Here is a 22,176-nt window from a genome sequence, read left to right on the forward strand (position 1 = left end):
GTCTTGTTTTTTCATCCAATCTGATAGCCTGTGTCTTTTGATTGGGGCATTTAGCCCATTTACATTCAGGGTAACTATTGAAAGATATGAATTTAGTGCCATTGTATTGCCTGTAAGGTGACTGTGACTGTATATTGTCTGTGTTCCTTTCTGGTCTATGCTGCTTTTAGGCTCTCTCTTTGCTTAGAGGACCCCTTTCAATATCTCTTTCAGGGCTGGTTTTGTGTTTGCAAATTCCTTTAGTTTTTGTTTGTCCTGGAAGCTTTTTACCTCTCCTTCTATTTTCAGTGACAGCCTTGCTGGATATAGTAATCTTGGCTGCATATTTTTCTCGTTTAGTGCTCTGAAGATCTCATGCCAGTTCTTTCTGGCCTGCCGGGTCTCTGTGGATAGGTCTGTTGCCAATCTGATGTTTCTACCATTGTAGGTTACATATCTCTTCTACCGAGCTGCTTTCAGGATTTTCTCTTTGTCTCTGAGACTAGTAAGTTTTACTATTAGATGTCGGGGTGTTGACCTATTTTTATTGATTTTGAGAGGGGTTCTCTGTGCCTCCTGGATTTTAATGCCTGTTTTCTTCCCCACATTAGGGAAGTTCTCTGCTATAATTTGCTCCAATATACTTTCTGCCCCTCTTTCTCTTTCTTCTTCTTCTTGGATCCCAATTATTCTAATTTTGTTTTGTCTTATTGTATTGCTTATCTCTGGAATTCTGCCCTCGTGATCCTGTAATTGTTTATCTCTCTTTTTCTCAGCCTCTTTATTTTCCATCATTTGGTCTTCTGTATCACTGATTCTCTCTTCTGCCTCATTTATCCTAGCAGTTAGTGCCCCCATTTTTGATTGCACCTCATTAATAGCCTTTTTTATTCCGACTTGGTTAGATTTTAATTCTTTTATTTCTCCAGAAAGGGTTTCTCTAATAACTTCCATGCTTTTTTCAAGCCCAGCTAGTATCTTTAAAGTTATGATTCTGAACTCTAGGTCCGACATCGTACTAATGTCAGTATTGAGTAGGTCCCTGGCAGACGGTACTACCTCTTGTTCTTTTTGCTGAGGTGATTTTTTTCGTCTTGTCATTTTGTCCAGAGGAGAACAGATAAATGAGAGAACAAAATGCTAACAGGTTAACAACGTCCCCAGCAAATATACTCTATACAAATCAGAAAAGACCTGAAACCAGGGGAAAAGAAAGGGAAAGAAAGAAAAAAGAAAGAGAAAAAAGAGAAAAAGAAAAAGATAAAAACAAACAAAAACAGAATATGATCAAATATGATCAGGCTAGTGCATAGATCAGTGCCACACACTAGATTTTGGGTGTATTTTGGTCTGTTAGAAGAAAGTGCCTCCTAGAATTTTAAAGGAAGAAAGACTTATATATGTACAAAATATACAATGAAGGGTTGGAAGATGACTGTAAAGATGAAACTTATAAAAGGTTTTATAAATGGAATTGATAAGAAGTTGTTTGAAAGAAGAAAGAAGAAGATTTAAAAAAAAGAAAAAAGAAAAGAAAAAAATGGGAGAGACTGTGATCAGGCAGGAGACTAGAACAAAGCCACACACTAGTGATTTAGGTATATTTTGATCTGTTAGAAGAAACTGTATCTCAAAATTTTAAAGAGAGAAGAACTTATATATATATGCCAAAAATAAGGGTAACTACTATGAAGGGATAAAATATGACTCTAAAAATGAAAAATAAAAAATGTTTTTTTAAAAAAGGGATAGATAAGATGTTGGTTGAAAAAGGGAAAAAGAAAAATTCAAAAAAAAACAAAAAAAAACAAAAAACAGTTAAAAAAATTAACTTGAAAAACTAATGAATCATGGTAAAAAAGCCATGAATTCTATGTGCAGTATTCCCCTAGCGCTGGAGTTCTCCCATTCTCCTTGATCGGTAAACTTGGTCTTGGCTTGCTGGCTGTCGGTGCTGATCTTCTGGGGGAGGAGCCTGTTGCCGTGGTTCCCAAATATCTTTGCCGGAGGCAGAATTGCCCCGCCCTTGTCGGTCCGGGCTAAGCAAGCTGCTTGGGTTAGCTCTTAGGAGCTTTTGTTCGCTGCAAGCTCTCGGTACAGCTTTGGAGGACCAGGGTGAAAATGGGTGGCCTCCCACTCTCTGCCCAGAGAAGCTGAGAATTCGGGACCCCGCTCCTCAGTGCGCCCCCAGAGAAAAGCAGTCAGTCACTCCCGTCTCCCCGGTCTGCAGCCGCACTCCGTGCTCCCCCGGCCTGTGAACCGAGCGTTTCTATCTCTGGCACCCGACCCGGTGTGGAGTCTCCAAACCCAGCAGAATCCCTGCAGTGCACTCCCGCACCACTCCTCCTGGGGGAGGGACAGGAGTCTCCCCGGCTCTGCTGCTTGTTGGGTCCCTGCTGGAGGCACAGTGGCCCAACTGGGCCACAGATCACAGTTTATGGCCACCCCGAGCTGCGAGCCCGCGCCTCGGCTCCGTCTCTGCAGCGGGCTTCCCCCCTCCGATACCTGGGAGCTCTGCTGCTCTCAGGCACCCCTGGTCTTTCTGTGACCCCGAGGGTCCTGAGTCCACACTGTCCCGCGAGGTTTCCACCTCCCGCTTAGCCACTGGAGTGACGTTCCTCAGCGGAACTGACTTCTAAAAGTTCCGATTTTGTGCTCTGCGGTTCTATCACTTGCCAAAAGCAGCCCACGGAAGCCCCCTCCCCCGCCGTCTATCCTCCCGAATATCACCTCGGATTCACTTCTCCGCACGTCCTACCTTCCAGTAAGTGGTCGCTTCTCTGTTCAGAGAGTTGTTGCTACTCTCTTCTTCCATCTCCTGTTGAGTTCGTAGGTGTTCAGAATGGTTTGATCCCTATTCAGCTGAATTCCTGAGGCCAGACAAAATCCAGGTCTCCTACTTCTCTGCCATCTTGCTCCGCCCCCTCCTTCAAGAGTTTTTTTGTTTTGTTTTGTTTTGCTTATTCTCTTGGTCAACTCTTTTATTAATGACTCCAGAAATTACAGCTAAGTTGATTGATTTCATTTCAAATACAGAATCTCAAGCCTCAAATCAGCCCTCAGAACAGCCCAGGAACCCCACTATGTTTCTCTAATAGGAACACATTCCCACTTCCAAAGATAACTATGACAGAAAGCCTTCTTTTTCCTCAAAACTTTTGTACCTCTTTTTCCATTCTCAGTTTTAGCAAAGACCTTGGCTCAGCTGTCATGGAGAAATTAGAAACCACTGGATGAAAATTCAAATTTTCCCACCACCCAAACTATAAAGCCCTGTTTGTTGTTGTTGTTGTTGTTGCTGTTGTTTTAATATACCCATCACCAGGCTAACCCATTCCCCCACCCTCTCCCCTCTAAAACCTTCAGTTTGTTTCTCAGAGTCCATAGTCTCTCATGGTTCATCTCCCCCTCCGGTTTCCACCTGTTCATTTTTCCCTTCCTACTATTTTTTTTTTAACATATAATGCATTATTTGTTTCAGAGGTACAGGTCTGTGATTCAATGGTCTTACACAATTCACAGCGCTCACCATAGCACATACCCTCCCCAATGTCTATCACCCAGCCACCCCATCCCTCCCACCCCCCACCACTCCAGCAACCCTCAGTTTGTTTCCTGAGATTAAGAATTCCTCATATCAGTGAGGTCATATGATACATGTCTTTCTCTGATTGACTTATTTTACTCAGCATAATACCCTCTAGTTCCATCCATGTCATTGCAAATGGCAAGATTTCGGGGGGGGTTGATGGCTGCGTAATATTCCACTGTATATATATATATATATATATATATATATATATATATATACCACATCTTGTTTATCCACTCATCTGTAGATGGACATCTTTTTTTTTAAATTTTTTTATTGTTATGTTAATCACCATATATTACATCATTTGTTTTTGATGTAGTGTTCCATGATTCATTGTTTGTTCCTAACACCCAGTGCTCCATGCAGAACGTGCCCTCTTTAATACCCATCACCAGGCTAACCCATCCCCCCACCCTCCTCCCCTCTAGAACCCTCAGTTGGTTTTTCAGAGTCCATCGTCTCTCATGGTTCGTCTCCCCCTCTGACTTACTCCCCTTCATTCTTCCTTTCCTGCTATCTTCTTCTTTTTCTTGTAGATGGACATCTTTAAAGGCCTCTTTTTATTTGTACCTTGATTCTTTTCATTTACAATGGAGAAAAAGTCCTTTGTCCCATGAAAATCTCATCTCTCCCCTTGTGTTCTCTCTCTCCTTTTCTTTTTATTCTTAGTACCCTCCAAGCTCTTTCCTGCCTCAGGGCCTTTGCATTAGCTCTTCCAGCTGCTTAGAGCACTCTTCCTCATTTTTTTTTTAGATTTTATTCATTTATTTGACAGAGAGACAGCTAGAGAGTGAACACAAGCAGGGGGAGTGGGAGAGGGAGAAGCAGGCTCCCCACTGAGCAGGGAGCCCAACGAGGGGCTTGATCCCAGGACCCTGGGACCATGACCTGAGCGGAAGGTAGATGCTTAACCGACTGAGCCATCCAGGCGCCCCTCTTCCTCATTTCTTTTTTTTTTTTTTAAGATTTTATTTATTTGAGAGAGAGAGAGAATGAGAGATAGAAAGCATGAGAGGGAAGAGGGTCAGAGGGAGAAGCAGACTCCCTGCTGAGCAGGAAGCCCGATGTGGGACTCGATCCTGGGACTCCAGGATCATGACCTGAGCCGAAGGCAGTCGCTTAACCAACTGAGCCACCCAGGCGCCCTCTTCCTCATTTTCTTTGCATGGTTCATTCCTCTTGCTTTTGATCTCAGTGTAAATGCCACCTCCTCAAAGAGGCCTACCTTGACCATTTACCTGAAATAAGCTAAACTTTATTATTTCTTACCGCAATCCCTTGTTTATGTCCTCCGGAATATTTGCTTCAGTTTGAAGTTATCATATTTGTTCACTCTTTTTGTTTATATTCTCAAATGAAATGTAAGATCCACGAGCCTATACACCATGTCTCTCTTCCTTACTATTATACCATACCCCCAGATCTACTAAGTGACTAACCTACAGGAGGTGCTCAATAAATATTTACTGCATAAATGAATGACAACATCAATTTCCTATTTCCTCCAGAGAGAGGGAATTCAGTGATTGGAGGATGGAAGGAAAGAGAAATGTCACTGTATACCCTTTTGTACTTTAGGAACCAGTGACTATATTACGTATTCAAAAATAAATTACATTAAAATTAGAAAAAAGAAAGCATTTGTACTGTTTCAGTCTAGAGATGATAGTGGCTTGTACTAGGATGGTGGCCGTGGGGTTAGAAAAAAGTAAATAGATTCAATTTCTAGGATTTCATGATTGGGTGTGAGGGAATGAGGTGTACCTAAGAATGTCCATCACAGCATTATTTATACTAATAAACAATTAGAAACAACTTAAATTTCTAATGACAGGGTAAAGTTAAGTAAATCATGGCACATCTACTTGATTAAATAGTATTCCATTTTTTTAAAAGATTTGTTCATTTTACAGAGAGAGAGCATGCATTCATGTGCATGCAAGGGGGGTGTGGGGAAGGACAGAAGGAGAGAATCTTCGAGCAGACTTCCTGCTGAGCATAGAACCCGACTAGACTCAATCCCACAACCCATGAGATCACAACCTGAGCCTAAACCAAGAGTCAGGCACCCAAGTGGCTAAGCCACCCACGGGCCCCCAGCATTCCATATTTTTAAAAGAATTAATAACATGGGAAACTGTTCATGTTATATGAAGTGGGAAAAAAAACACAAGATGTGAAAGTATTTATACAATATGTCATAACCATGTAAAAACCTCTAAAATTATGCACTGTGAAAAATAATGAAATAGAGCAAAAAGTTAATAACAAGTAACTGTCTTTGAGTTGTGGAATTATGAATTTCCAAAAATTATGGATTTCCAATTTCTGGATCATATCCAAACAAAGTCATAATCCCTGTTTCCTGATTTGTTGACTAAGCAGGAAACCTGGATTCTTCGGTTAACTCCAAGTTGGCAGTTACAGGTTTCTTTCCTTTTTTTTTCTCCCCAAAGAAAATAGAAGTTTATTGAATACATTGCAAGGGAGTGGCAGGCAGGGCAGTAGAGAGGCTGTCTGCCCAAAGGTTTCTTTCCTTAAGAAAAATTGCCAGATTTGGAGAAGAGTCACCTGCTAAGGCCCTGGACACAAACAGCTCTATAGTAGCTGGACAGGCTTTTATTTTTAAGTGATTTTTCATTAATTTTGATTAACTAAAACTGATAATTATTCATTGTAGATAAAGCTGGAAAACTAGACAAGTAAAAACAAGTCACTCATAATCATAAAAACCACAACTGAAACTTTGATATCATTTCAGTTTTAAAATGAGTATGTATATATATATATATTTTTAAAGATATTTATTTATTTATTTATTTGACAGAGAGAGACACAGCGAGAGAGGGAACACAAGCAGGGGGAGTGGGAGAGGGAGAAGCAGGCCTCCTGTGGTGCAGGGAGCCCAATGCGGGGCTCAATCCCAGGACCCTGGGATCATGACCTGAGCTGAAGGCAGCCACTTAATGACTGAGCCACCCAGGTGCCCCTAAAATGAATATGTATATTTTTGTTTACACAGTATAGAGCTTTATGACTTAGTCTTTTCACTTGATAATATCTTGTATTAGCAGATATAGAACAGTACTATGAGATCATTGATGTATCTATAATTTAACTAGTTCCTTAATGTTGCATAGTTAGATTGTTTCTAGTTTTTCACTCTGCATAGTCACCACTGGGGCATTTATCCTATTATATTATTCCTAGCACTGGAATTTCTGAATGAATGGATGTATTTAAAGATAGTGTCAGGGCTCCTGGGTGGCTCAGTGAGTTAAGCATCTGCCTTCGGCTCAGGTCATGATCCCAGGGTTCTGGGATTGAGCCCCGAATAGGGCTCCTTGCTCAGCGGGGAGCCTGCTTCTCCCTCTCCCTCTGCCCCTCCCCCTGCTTGTGCTCTCTCTCTTTCTCAAATAAATAAACAAAATTTTTTTAAAAAAGATTTCGGGGGCGCCTGGGTGGCTCAGTTGGTTAAGCAACTGCCTTCAGCTCAGGTCATGATCCTGGAGTCCCGGGATCGAGTCCCACATCAGGCTCCCTGCTCTGCGGGGAGTCTGCTTCTCCCTCTGACCCTCTTCCCTCTCGTGCTCTCTATCTCTCATTCTCTCTCTCTCAAATAAATAATAAAATAAAATCTTTAAAAAAATAAAAATAAAAATAAAAATAAAAAAGATTTCGGCTCAGTGCAGAATCTGCTTGAAGATTCTCTCCCACTGCCCCACTTCCCCCGCCCCCTACCCCTGCGCCTGCACACATTCTCTCTCAAATAAATATTTTTTAAAAAATGAAAAAGGCTTAGAGTGAGTTAGGAAGTAAGGGAGGGAGGGAAGAAGGAAAGAGAGGTTCTATTCAAGCCTGAAAGGGAAAAAGATCTTAGATCAAAGATTATAAAAGCCAAAAATTTTTTTGTAGAAAACTCCTGTTTTAAACCAAACCTTAATGCAGAACTCACATGTGAGACAGAAAAAAGTGGAGCAGTTCTGGTCAAATTGGGAATGGGTAACACAAAGCTATACCTGCTCAGCCTCCTCTTAGCATAATCATCCCCATTCACTCATCAGAATCTGTCTAGGCCCCGTCTTGTTATCTTATGATGAAACCCTACATCTAAATTTTAAAACTACCAGACAAACAAGACCAATGTATCGCATAGTAACCTATTCCAATTGCAAGTAGAATACTGAGAAGGAACTAACATCACCTCTAAAGTACTAGCTTTGCAGAATCATACCTATAAAGTATACAAAACTCATAAACCTATTTCTCCAACTATCCTTTCCTCCAAGGACTAATATACTTAAAAGCACAGCCCCTCAAATGTCTGTCATTTTATAGCACTTTTAAGATTTTATTTATTTGTCAGAGAGAGAGAGACCAGGCTTCTTGCTGAGCAGGGAGCCCGATGTGGGGCTCAATGCCAGGACCCTGGGATCATGACCTGAGCCGAAGGCAGACGCTTAACTGACTGAGCCCAAGAGCTCAACACAGTCATCATTTTTACCACCGACTGGTTTCTCTCTTCAAGTTCCCCATTTTCTTGCGGCTTTGGAATGAGTACTGACTTTCCCTTCTCCTTTTAAGCTCTAGTCACCAACTCTTACTAATTCTTCCTTTCAGAGAAATGTAGATTCATCGTTTCCCTACTTAAGTGCCACCACTTTCATTTAAACCCTTATTACCTCAGGCCTGGATTGCTGCAAGAGTCTCCCATTCTGTGGACTATTGCCAAATTAATTTTTGTGCAATTTAAGATCAACTGGATCTGGTTAGCCTTCTGACCTGACTTCTGGGACTGTTTTCTGGCTCAGGCTCATTTCCTTCCTTCATACTATAGGATGTTCCCATTTTCTGTATGTCTGCTATGTAAGAGTTAGAAAAGCTAGACATCACTCGTGGCTTTAGGAATTGTCTTGGTATGCTCTCAGCATTCTGATCTCTTTGATTCCTGGATCTGACTGCTTTAGTTCTAATCTTATTTTGGTGCCTGGTCTGACGGCGAATTACATTTTCTTTTGGTACTGAAGTGATTATGTCATATTACTGCCTAGCAGTTTGGTTGTTTTTAATGTCTTGAGTTTAGCCACCTAGTTGAAAGAGCCCAAGAGCTCTTCAACCTGGCATTCATGACTTCCCTTCAACTGGAACTCTTTTTTTTTTGGTTAAGATTTTATTTATTTATTTGAGAGAGAGCGAGCAAGCACAAGCAGGGAGAAGCAGAGGAAGAGGGACAAGCAGATTCCCCATTGAGCAGGGAGCCCAACATGGGGCTCAATCCCAGGACCCTGAGACCATGGCCTGGCTGAAGGCAGACGCTTAACTGACTGAGCCACCCAGGTGCCCCTCCCTATATATCGTTTAAATGCACCTTCCCAGCACCACCATGTTGCACGGCTCTAAGCAGGATCATTCATGTTATGAATCATTCTATGTTAATGACTTCCCATACTACAACATCCTACAGTTTATGTTTTACGTTCTCTTTTCCCAACCCATTGTGGCCATTCTTTCTCCACAGTTGTGGCTCCTAGATGCCCACCTATTGTCAGGACCCCTCTCCCATTTCTAGAACCACTTCCGGCCAGAAACAAGAGGTTTAATAGTTCTAGGACTCAGTAGCATCTTACTCCTATAATTAGTCCAGTGTTATCGCTCTGTTCTTCAGTTCTATTAAATGAGCTTCTTTCCAAGACCTGGGTCCTAGTTCTGGTACCTTGTGTTCTGTTTTGCCGTGGTAACACACCCAGGACTTTAGTCCTAAAGGGAAGCTCTCACTACTTCATATTAAAACTCCCTCATGTCAATTGCTTGCTAAAATGCCTGGCCAACTGTTGCCTATTGCCAAATACTTGGGCTACTGTTGGCATGCTGGACTAGACTTATAGCTGGGCCTGTCACGTTTACTGCCAGCCTCATCCCAGTAGAAGGGTCTAATCACATCTTGTGACCATTTCTCAACCTTTCCCACCATGCTGTTCACTATGCCTAGCAATAGCTATCTCAAAATGAAAGAGTATGTAAGCTCTTTAAAATGTGTTGCTCCATGGGGTGCCTGGATACTCAGTGGGTTAAGTGTCTGCCTTCAGCTCAGGTCATGATCCCAGGGTCCTGGGATCGAACCCCACATCAGGCTCCGTGCTCAGCGGGGAGCCTGCTTTTCCCTCTCCCTATGCCCCTCCCCCACCACTCCTGTGCACACATGCACTCTAATAAATAAAATCTTAAAGAAAAAAGTGATGTTCCAGGGGATCCTGGCTGGCTCAGTTGGTAGAGTATGTGACTCTTGATCTTGGGATCTTGGAGTTTGAGCCCCACACTGGGCATAGAGATTACTTTAAATAAATAAATAGATAAAATGTGATGCTCCAATCAGAAAAGCAGTATTGAGATGTTATCTGATCATGAATATCAACTCTCTTGTTATAGATACTATATACTTATATTAAGTGAATTAAAGTCACCTTGACTGTAAGAGCAGCACACCTTTTTTTTTTTTAAGTAAACTACTCCTAACATGGGACTCAAATTCACAGCCCTGAGATCAAGAATTGTATGTTCTACCCAACTGACCCATCCAGGCATCCCAAAATTAGCAAACTTCTAAAATATGACTTTCTAAACATCTTTATCATATTGAGTACTTTATCTTCTACTGGTTGGCACAAAATATATACTGATATGAGCTTCTCTGAATCATAACAAAGCAAAATTCAAAAAGAAGGAGTAACAAAAAGAAGAAATAACAAAAAGAATCATATCAAAGTGATCAAAATAATCCCTAGCAACTATAACCGTAAATTACAGCAAGTGAAAGTAAAAAGGACTGATTTGATGGATTACCTGCCCAAGTTATTTGTTCAAATGCCAAGAAGCAACTTCCGTACCATAAGTGTTTCCATATTTTCTTTTGCTTTCCTTACTCTAGAGAGAAATCTTAGGTGTGCTTACTCATATTATCAATTTATCACCTCATTAAATTCTGCCCCCCCCAAAATCTATAAAGTATATTTGGAATTACAACTGCAAAAAAGCAATGAAAAACCTTTATTTTGTTCTTGTAAAACTTTATTTCAGTTTAAACAAACAAACAAAAAAGCAAATGTTATTTATGTCATCAAGGGATAGGTGGTGGGAGTACGATCGTCCTTCAGAGCTGCTAGCTGGCGAACTCCCAGTGAGAGATGTAATCCAGGTAAAAGACCCTTATTATTCCAGAGTATATTTACCTCCCGAAGAGATCATGAAAATTAGTCAAAAAGATTAGAAAAATTTTACATGGAGTCATATCAGAAAAGATGAGAAAGTGAAGCCTAATACTTTGAGAAATTCTGCTTCTCCTTAATATTCAGAAGAATTAAACCTTAAAGGTCAGGAACAGGTGGTTTATACCATATGTATTAGAAACAATGATATGTACTTTCATCAGTTTCATATGATTATTAGGATTCAAGACGTTATTTAAAATCTAGATGTAGGCCCAAACAGTTAGTGACTGCCAAAAAAATGGAAAATTTTGTTTAGAAGAAACATAATGTTTAGAGGAAACACAAATATATGACTATTTGGGTCTTATAGGTCCAATTTTAATGTCTGCCAAAAAGAAAGGACATGGTAACACTGTTACACCTAAAGATTCCAAACAGAATGTCCCCATTAACAACAGCAACCAAGAAATCTAATTGTCTACAGTTTTTATTTCTGATCAAGTATGAGTTTCAGTTCTTTTTTTTGAGCCTGCCTTCTGTTAATAATGTACAGCTTGTCAGCTAACTATATCACTGATTTCTAAGCTCTCCTCCCACTTACATTTTCTTTCCTTTTAAACTAAGATGTACCTAGAAATAACGAGACAACTCAGCATAGCTGTAATGGCCTTCAATAATTTTGCTTTGCTAATTAGTTGATCTTATTCCAGTGAAGGCTAATATCAAATTTTTCCAATAGTCTCTGATTTTACAATACTTATAATAGAATAATGCATCATATACAGAACTCTTGATCAATAATCTACTTACATCTCATAACCAGTTATCTTTCTAAACAATTTACAAATGTAAAATATGCAATGTTCTTTAAAATAAATATACAATATATAGTTTCTACATTCTCAGACAAGCTTAAAAATGAGGTAATAAAAAACTTAAATGATTAAACCTTTACCATTCTGGAAATGGCTTAGGGAAATGATGGCAAACTTGTTTTGTTTTGTTTTTCTTTAGGTCTTTTCATCTTTCAGTGCTTCTGAGTACCTCCTTTTCTATGCTGAAAAATTATGTAAAAAATCCTTAAGCTTTGTTGGATAGTCTGTCATCACCCCAGTTGCTCCCAAATCAAAAGCTCGTTTGTATTCTTGTTCTTCATTCAATACCCAAATATAGACCTGAAAATTAGAAGCATGAGAAGTATGAGACGAAAGGTTAAAATTTTATAATAGCCTTTATACACTACAATCTCAGCATACTTAGAAACCTTTTAAACCTGTAATTTTAAGAAATCATTGAACCCTGGGCGCCTGGGTGGCTCAGTTGGTTAAGCGACTGCCTTCGGCTCAGGTCATGATCCTGGAGTCCCGGGATCGAGTCCCACATCAGGCTCCCTGCTCAGCAGGGAGTCTGCTTCTCCCTCTGACCCTCTTCCCTCTCGTGCTCTCTATCCCTCATTCTCTCTCTCTCAAATAAATAAAAATAAAAAATAAAAAATTTTAATAAAAAAAGAAATCATTGAACCCTTTAAAAATTTTTTTACTTTACCCATTAAATATACACTGTCCCACCCTCTGGCTTCTGGTACTGTCACCTATGCATAAGTGGACTCCAGTTACTAAAATGCCAATGCTTTCTTGTTAAGTGTAAGGCAGAGTTTAAGGTCTTCATATGTGAACCAGTAAAGCAGCAGCATCAGAGCTGGAACCAAATTAAGTTCCTGCCATTTACACTACTGTTAAACTGGTGAGCTATACTGTTTCCAAAATGCATCATTCTGGGCGCCTGGGTGGCTCAGTCGTTGGGCATCTGCCTTCGGCTCATGGTCCCAGGGTCCTGGGATCGAGCTCTACATCAGGCTCCCTGCTCAGTGGGGAGCCTGCTTCTCCCTCTCCCACTCGCCCTGCTTGTGTTCCCTCTCTCGCTGTCTCTGTCTTTCAAATAAATAAATAAAATCTTAAATGCATCATTCTGGAAACTTACCTGAATGCCTCTGGCAGTAAGGTGGTCAAACAAGGCTTTTCTCATTAGTAAGCTGGAAAAGAAAAGCAGGACAGATTTAGATATCTCTTAACTCTAACGAAGGACTCTTAGTCCTTAGTCCTAATTTAGTCCATTTAGAGTTTATAATTCCTAACTGAATTTTTTTTTAAAGATTTATTTATTTATTTGAAAGAGAGAGAGAATGAGAGAGAGAGAGAGAGAACACATGAGACAAGGGAGGGTCAGAGGGAGAAGCAGACTCCCCGCCGAGCAGGGAGCCCGATGCGGGACTCGATCCCGGGACTCCAGGATCATGACCTGAGCTGAAGACAGTCGCTTAACCAACTGAGCCACCCAGGCGCCCTCCTAACTGAATTTAATCCCAATGCTGTAGCAGCAATAACGCAATGGCCTGAAGTAATAACTGTGGTGGATGCATTTATGTTCTAACCGCTGGATCTCCTTTCACTGCTGGCTGGCTGTCCACCAGAACCTCCTTTCTATTTCTTCTATAACTACATCATCAAGAGACCCAATCTTATTGAAGCCACTCAGTAGACAAGAGGCCTCTTCGATTTCCCTGTCGACACCATAACAAGTGAGAAAGAGCTGGGAAGTCTGTCTAACATTCCAACTTAAAATAAGGCAGTGAGGGCGCCTGGGTGGCTCAGTTGGTTAAGCGACTGCCTTCGGCTCAGGTCATGATCCTGGAGTCCCGGGATCGAGTCCCACATCGGGCTCCCTGTTCAGCAGGGAGTCTGCTTCTCCCTCTTCCCTCTCGTGCTCTGTGTCTCTCATTCTCTCTTTCTCAAATAAATAAATAAAATCTTTAAAAAAAAAAATAAAAAAATAAAATAAAAAAATAAAATAAGGCAGTGAACTTGGGCCAAATTCTAGAATATCATAGTTCATTTACATAATGGATTAGTCTTTCATGTGCTATCTTAGAAACCTAATGTCCATTGATTACACTATAAATAGGAAAACTGCAGCTTTTTTTAAAGTGCTAAATAACTGACTTAAAAGTGAACTCTTAGAATATAAATTACTTGAGCATGATGGGAACAAACTATACTGGAAAGTTATACATATTGTTTCTATTCTGTTTATGTCTATTGAAGTAATGAAATGAGAGAAACTAAAAATCATATGCATTTAACACCAATTAAAAATGTATCCTTGAAAACTAGAAATTAAATCAGGAATAGAGGAAAAAAGAATAAACCCTGTGGCACAGAGAAAAGATAAAACTAGTTTTCCAACTCTCTGAAAGAGGAGGTAAGTAATTTAAAAGGTTGCAATTTAGGACTATTATTTAAGCATTCCAGGTTCCATTTTAAAGCAAAATATAGCACAGCAACATTGTGTTATTTACCTCAAATTAAACTCAACATGTCTGAGAAATGAAAGTATTTTCTTTAAAGGAGATGCCCACCCTAAAGGTGGGGCTTCCTGTCTGCTATTAAGTCTTCATGCAGATTTTTCAGAGAAATGTGCCACTAGTCAATATACACTTTTACATATCATTGTATTGCTATATACACTTCTTTTTTTTTTTTTAAAGATTTTATTTTATTATTTAACAGAGAGAGAGAGAGACAGTGAGAGAGGGAACACAAGCAGGGGGAGTGGGAGAGGAAGAAGCAGGCTTCCCGCCAAGCAGGGAGCCTGATGTGGGGCTCGATCCCAGGAACCCGGGATCATGACCTGAGCCGAAGGCAGACGCTTAACGACTGAGCCACCCAGGCATCCCGCTATACACACTTCTTTCTGCCATGTTTCTGACTGCAGGTTAGTGAAAACAGCAAATAGGTAGAAGGGAATGGTTATACATACCACCACCTCTTCTAACTAGCTAGATAACCCTAAGTTAGTCATTTACCTTTGGTTAGGAGGGCACTCAGTTTTCTCCTGAAGCTGGATGAGATTATCTCTCAAGATTCCTCTTAAGGTTTTGTGACTAGTAATTAAAGTAGTTCTAAATGATTCACATACATCCACCCACGGAATACATGCTTATCATCCTTGTTACAAATCACATATAGAAAGCTTGCTCTAAATTATAAACATAGTATTTAATAGATTCAGTTAAAACAGTAACTGGTATATCAAGAAACTAAAATTCTTACGTATCAGAAAGCCAGATGAGAAACTTTTGACTTCTGGACATAGTGTGTGGTTCTTTTAGCCTGAGGCAAAATAAAAATTTGAATCATAAATTAGAAACACAGGAAGGTATCAGTGTGATAAAATGAGTCCAAAAACAAAGTTGCCTTGCACTTAGTATGTGCTCAAAAAATACTTGTAAAAAAAGCCAATTTGGGTTCTCTGGTTTTTTGTTTTGTTTTGGGTTTTTTTTTTAAGACTTTATTTATTTGTTTGACAGAGAGATAACGAGAGCAGGAACACAAGCAGGGGGAGTGGGAGAGGGAGAAGCAGCTTCCCGCTGAGCAGGGAGCCCGATGCAGGGCTCGATCCCAGGACCCTGGGATCATGACCTGAGCCGAAGACAGATGCTTACAGACACTTAACCGACTGAGCCACCCAGGTGCCCCAGGTTCTCTGTTTCTATTGATTTTGAGATGACTTTTTGCTACCACTACTAAAAGGTAAAAAAAATAATGAAAGTTATCTTTCCAGACCCAGGGTGCCTGGGGCTCATGTCTCTTCTTTTTTTTGGTGAAGCTTCTTTCTCTCACTTTGTCTGCTGTAACTTAGTATATAGTAGATTTAGTATATGTGCTGCTGAAGTGAGCACTAGTATATAGTGACCTTAAACATACAACCAAACTTTACTACAAATTAAAAGATATGGGGCAAAAATGTGACTAAAAAAACCCTAAAAGCATGTTTTTTCTTCCCCTTTCAATATTTGAAGACCTGGGCCCTGTTCTTTTTTTCCCAGTTTTTATTTAAATTCCAGTTAGTTAACACACAGTGTAATATTAGTTCCAGGTGTACGATATAGTGATTCAACAACTCCATACATCACCCGGTGATCATCACAACAGGTGCACTCCTTAATCCCCATCACCTGTTTAACCCATCCCCCACCCACCTCCCCTCTGGTAACCATCAGTTTGTTCTCAGTAGTTAAGAGTCTGTTTCTTGTTTTTCCTCTCTCTCTTTTCCTTTTGCTCATTTGTTTTGTTTCTTAAATTCCACATATGAGTGAAATCATATGGTATTTGTCTTGTTTTGACTGACTTATTTTAACATTATACTCTCTAGCTCCATCCATGTCATTGCAAAACACAAGATTTCATTTGTTTTTATGGCTCAGTAATATTCCATTGTGTTTATATATATAAATATATACAAACATACCATACACACACACACTTCTTTATCCATTCATCTATTGATGCACACTTAGGCTGTTTTCCATAACTTGGCCATTGTAAATAATCTGTTATAAACATCCAGGTGCCTATATCCCTTTGAATTAGTATTTTTGTATTCTTTGGGTAAATACCTAGTAGTATGATTGCTGGATTGTAGGATGGTTCTATTTTTACCTTTTTGAGGAAGCTCATTACTGTTTTCTGCAGTGGCTGCACCAGTTTGCATTCCCATCAACAGTGCAGGAGGATTCACCCATTTCTCCACATCCTCGCCAACACCTGTTGTTTCTTGAGCTTTTTATTTTAGCCATTCTGACAGGCATGAGGTAGTATCTTATCATACTTTTGATTTGCATTTCCCTGAGGAGGAATGATGTTGAGCATCTTTTTATGTGTGCTGGCCATCTGTATATCTTCTTTGGAAAAATGTCTATTCATGTCTTCTGCCCATTCTTATTCATTTTTGGGGTACTGAGTTTTATAAGTTCTTTATATATTTGGATACTAACTCTTTAACAGATCTGTCATTTGCAAATATCTTCTCTCATTCCGTGGTTTCCTTTTAGTTTTGCTGATTGTTTCCTTTTATTTTGATGTAGTCTCAATAGTTTTTGATTTTGTTTTCCTTGCTTCAGGAGACATACCTGGAAAGAAGTTGCTATGACTGATGTCAAAGAAGTTACTGCTTATGTTCTCTTCTACGATTTTTATGGTTTCAGTTCTCACATTTAGGTCTGTAATCCATTTTGAATTTATTCTTTGTGTATGGTGTAAAAAAGTGGTCCAATTTCATCCTTTTGCATGTTGCTGTCCAGTTTTCCCAATGCCATTTGTTGAAGAGACATTGGCTTTTTTTTTCCCCATTGGCTATTTTTTCCTGCTTGGTCAAAGATTAATTGACCATATAATTGTGGGTTCATTTCTGGATTTTCTATTCCGTTCCATTCATCTGTGTGTCTATTTTTGTGCTCGTATCGTACTGTTTTGATTACTACAGCTTTGTAATATAACTTGAAGTCCAGAATTGTGATGCCTCCAGCTGTGTTTTTCTTTTTCCAAGGTTGCTTTGGCTATTTTGGGTCTTTTGTGGTTCCATATAAATTTTAGGATTGTTCATTCTAGCTCTGTGAAAAATGCTGTTGGTATTTTGATAGGGATTGCATTAAATGTGTAGATTGCTTTGAGGAGTATAGACATTTTACCAATATCTGTTCTTTCAATCCATGAGCATGGAATGTCTTTCCATTTCTTTGTGTCATCTTCATTTTCTTTTCAGAGTACAGGTCTTTCACCTCTTTGGTTAGATTTATTCCTAGGTATCTTACGGTTTTTGGTACAATTGTAAATGAGAGTGATTCCTTAATTTCTCTTTCTGCTTCCTTATTGGTTTATAGAAATGCAACAGATTTCTGCACACTGATTTTGTATCCTGTGACTGCTGAATTCATGTATCAGTTCTAGCAGTTTTTTGGTGGAGTCTTTTGGGTTTTCTATATATAGTATCATGTCATCTGCAAATAGTGAAACTTTTACTTCTTCCTTGCCTGTCTGGATGCCTTTTATTTCCTTTTGTTGTCTGACTGCTGTGGCTAGAACTTCCAGTACCATGTTGAATAAAACTGGTGAGAGTGGACATCCCTGTCTTATTCCTGACTATAGAGGAAAAGCTCTGTTTTTCCCCATTGAGGATGATATTAGCTGTGGGTTTTTCTCGATGGCCTTTATTATGTTGAGGGTTTTTATTATGTATGGATGTTGTACTTTGTCTTTTCCCTATGCTTTTTTGCATCTATTGAGATGATCATATGGTTCTTATCCTTTCTTTTATTAATGTGATGATGTAGCACGTTGTTGGATTTGCAAATATGGAGCCTAGGCCCTGTTCTTTTTAATTATCTTTTCTATACTTGACCTTAGGACCTATGCTGAGTTTCTTCAATTTCCTCAGATGCCTGGAGCAGCACAGTTACCTGTGTCATTAACTTTGGGTTGTACACATAGCAAATCTCTGGTTAGCCTCTCTCTACTATGAACACTTCTCAGCTTCTAAGTTTAACAGCACGCAGTGATTTCCATTGCCCCTGGAGCCTTACTTCTTGTTTCCTTTCTAATTCATCCTGTCTATACTCTTGGAATAATTCTGAGTCTCCACACTTAAATTCCTTTTTTTTTCTTTCTCTCTGAATTCAGTTTTTATTAGAAGCTCTCTAAATAAAATCCTCTTTTCCTTAGCTGTAGCCCAGGTGGGAAGTACGGCTTGCAACTTCTGTAATCTCAGGGACTTAGTATCTCAAACACTAATTATCTCATTAAACAAATGATTATGTTGTCTTAGGAAGTACCCACTGTCAACCATAAAAAAAAAAAAAATTAAAACACACACAATATTCTAGCTTGTCTTAATCCACAATTACTTTTCAGAGAAAAGATTAATTCTATGAAGTTTGTTCATCTGTCTGTATTTCAGTAATACCTGCTTCTAAAAGAGCACATGGAGATAATCCAGAAAGGACAACAGTCCATGCCAAGCCAGAGGAAGCTTAAGTATTTCAGGAGTAAATGGTCAGGAATCATTTTAATCCAGCAAATGAAAATGGTTTTTTTGTAGGCAAGACGTGATTTCCATCCTGTCTGAGAAATAACTACAAAAACTGCCCATAAATATAATTGGGAATAGATAAAATAAACATGCTCATCATGAAGAAACAAATTGGAAAACAAGCATGAAACATAAATGCTGAATACAAGGGTACTGACCAAATTGTTTTTCTTACCAATATTTCCTAATGACTGCTGCACTAATGTTCAGTTTGATCTTTTAAAGTTCTGTTTGGGGATGAAAAAAGTTTCCATGCAGGTGAGATCACATTTAATTTAAATTTTTTAAAAAGTAATTTCTAGGCCCAACATGGGGCTTGAACTCACAACCCTGAGACTGAGTCGCATGCTCTTCTGACCGGGCCAGCCAGGTGCCCTGAGAATTTGGATTTTAATGGAATTTCAGCTGCATATTGCGATTGAGGTATAAATAAGTTAGGGAAGTTGGAGGGCAATTGCTATTACATGTTAGAATAAAAGAATTATTAAGCTTCAACAGTTAAGCTCAATTCTTTGTACCCGAATTCTGAGTACACAGGCACAGAAAGTCATTGTTACCTGAAATGGGTCCAGATGAAATACTTATAATCCTATGTTACTCATTTTAGAAAAATGTATCTTAATGATATCAAAAAGTATTATTAATACAGGTCAGTTAATCCAACATGTAAATAACTACAGCAATCTTTTTTTTTTTTTAAGATTTTATTTTTAAACCCCCAATGTGGGACTCAAACTTAAAACCCCGAGATCAAGAGTCACACACTCTACCGACTGAGCCAGCCAGGCGTCCCTATAAGCAATCTATTTTTTATCATTTATATTGATATTAATGAGCCTTGATCTTAGTCCCTCTATAATGATAACTGATAAAAACAGAGTCACTTACTTCAGTATGATAGAAGGCATTGGGATTTCAAAAAACTGTTCTCGAATGGGCACAAAGGGCAAGAGGCCAGTGAAGAAAAGGCCAAGAATGAGCAGAACACGTTGTAGACTGAAGAGTATAGGAATATCTGAATTCTAAAAGACACAAGCAATATTATGTTACTTTACAACTGCTCAAATGAAGAGGATTATTTCACATCCTCAAAATTTCCAAGACTGTATCTGGACATTCGTTAAAAGTACTCCCTGAATTATCAATATCCATCTCCAAACCCACCACCAGCCATTTAAAAATGGCTAGTCCTTGCCAAATGGGTCAGGATTTATTGTCGAGCCCTATACTGTTAATTGATGATACTTACTTAGGTATCTCTATTCCCTATTCTCTGGTTGCAACACCACTTCTGTCTGTTGGTGATAGTGCTTATCACTAGAGATTAAAAATACTGAACCTAATGGAATAAGGCAAAGAAATGAAGAAATGAAATATTCAGTAACCTTACTTTTTAAACAGTAACCTATTTAAAAAATATATAACTAAAGATCGATATATATTCATATATATCCATATACAGATATATAGGTGTTCCAATCTACAGATCTAGTTATGTATTAGTTAAGCAGGATATGATATTGATATGTATAGATAAAATATAAACACTGTTGCAAATATGTCATCTTTCAACTACATTATGCATCAAATATAAATAGGATTTTGTAAGCTAGTCGAAGAATCTAGCCACCATTTTAGATTTCTATTGCAAAATGTGTTCAAGATCCCAAAATGCTTAGAATGCAAGCTTCATATATATATATATATATGAACTCTTTTCATCTTGTAAAACTGAAATTCTATGCTCAGCAAATGGCCCCTCATATCCCCATCTCCCTAACCCCTCCTATATTTGTATTTAAAACAAACAAATTATGGTACAGTTGATTTTTTCCTTTTTTTATTTTAAAGATTTTATTTATTTATTTGAGAGAAAGACCACGAGAGCAAGAGAGATCATGGGCAGGAAGGAGGACAGAGGGAGAAGCAGACTCCCCACTGAGCAGGGAGCCCAATGCAGGACTCGATCCCAGGACCCTGGGATCATGACCTGAGCTGAAGGCAGATGCTCAACGGCTTGAGCCACCCAGGTGTCCTAAAGCTGATTTTTTTCTATACAAAAGTAATATATTGAAGAAGTTACACAGAAAAGTAATTTATTTTAAATATTACCTCTAAATTACCCACTTCTTTATTTAAAAAAAAAATAGAGTAAATAAGTTTGAGGATTTCTTTTGCCCCTATGTTCACATGACGCTTTGTAACATTTTAGGCTTATTTATATTCAGGTGTTTCAGCTGTAACACAATGTACAAGTCCCTGAAAAACTTGATTTCTGCAAATTCATGCACTAAGAGTAACAGAGCTAATGGGAAAAACAGGGTTCGGGCCGACCCTCAAAACTTACATAACTTCGGACCCAGAGAACTAAAAACAGTAACTGGTACTTCTGGAAAGCCATGCCAGGCTGCCTGGGGTGGGAGAGGGTGGGGTTTGGTATGCTGGCCCACCACTGACGCAACAGCTGGTGCCACTGGGTATCTTCTAAATTAGAACATCTGAAAATCTTGCCACGTACAACATGGATGGACTGAGGGTATTATGCTAATGAAATAAGTCAGACAGAGAAAGACAAATACCATATCATTTCCCTTATATGTGGAATCTAAAAAAACAAAATGATAAACAGAAAGCAGAAACAGACCCATAAATACAGAGAACAAACTGATGGTTGCTAGAGGGGAGGGGAGTGGAGGAATGGGTGAAGGGGAGTGAGAGATACAGGCTTCCAGTCAGGGAATGACTAGGTCATGGGGGTAAAAGGCACAGCATAGGGAACACAGTCAATGGTATTGTAATAGTGTTGTATGGTTAACAGCTGGTTGCTACACTTTTGGTGAGCACAGCCTAATGTATAGATTTGTGGAGTCACTAGTATCACATCATGTTTCAAATATACTTGAATAACATAAATAGAATTTATGGAATGGGACCCAGGCATTAGTTTTGTTTTGTTTTTTTTTTAAGACTTTCCAGGTGATTCCAACATACAGCTAGGCTTAAGAACCACTGCATTAAGAATGAATTAAAAGTCATTATGTGAGCCTAAGGGCCACATGTTTTCCCCTCCCCACTGTGTGCCCCATTTTTCTTTCTTTTTTTTGTTTTTTTAATTTAAATTCAATTAGTCAAGTTATTTTTATATTTTTAGTTTCTAGCATTTGGGAATTAAAGGGCTAATGTAAAATTCTTATAAATCGATAACAATTATATGGCATGTTCATAATATGAATAACAGATATGACTGAGACATTTTTACTATGATGTTTGAAAATTACTGCTGCAGGTTTTGGAGTTTTTAAATTCTAAAATGACAGAAAGCCAGAGGCTTCGAGAAAAGTATGTGAATCAAGGGAAAAGTTCTGTGATTCTGAGTCAGAAGTGGACTTCTTATTTTGAAACAACAGACTCACAAAAAGTTGTAAAAACACAGTCCCATGAACCCTTAACCTAGCTTTCCCAAATGGTAACATT

The 22,176-nt window shown here is 39.0% G+C and overlaps 1 protein-coding gene across 1 annotated transcript in view; it reads right to left on the bottom strand.

The window, feature by feature from the left end:
* Window positions 1–10,621: 10,621 nt before the first annotated feature.
* GDPD1 (glycerophosphodiester phosphodiesterase domain containing 1) overlaps window positions 10,622–22,176 on the bottom strand; it is a 47,709-nt gene continuing 36,154 nt past the window's right edge. Inside the window, exons 7-10 of the mRNA XM_027626063.2 lie at window positions 19,591–19,724; window positions 14,889–14,948; window positions 12,760–12,811; window positions 10,622–11,954 (exon numbers count right to left, since the gene is read on the bottom strand). Coding sequence (XP_027481864.2) covers window positions 11,832–11,954; window positions 12,760–12,811; window positions 14,889–14,948; window positions 19,591–19,724 — 369 coding nt within the window. The 3' untranslated portion in view covers window positions 10,622–11,831. The remainder of the gene's footprint in view (window positions 11,955–12,759; window positions 12,812–14,888; window positions 14,949–19,590; window positions 19,725–22,176) is intronic.

The sequence above is a fragment of the Zalophus californianus genome, chromosome 16 (genome assembly GCF_009762305.2).
Source record: "Zalophus californianus isolate mZalCal1 chromosome 16, mZalCal1.pri.v2, whole genome shotgun sequence".
Taxonomy (NCBI): domain Eukaryota; kingdom Metazoa; phylum Chordata; class Mammalia; order Carnivora; family Otariidae; genus Zalophus; species Zalophus californianus.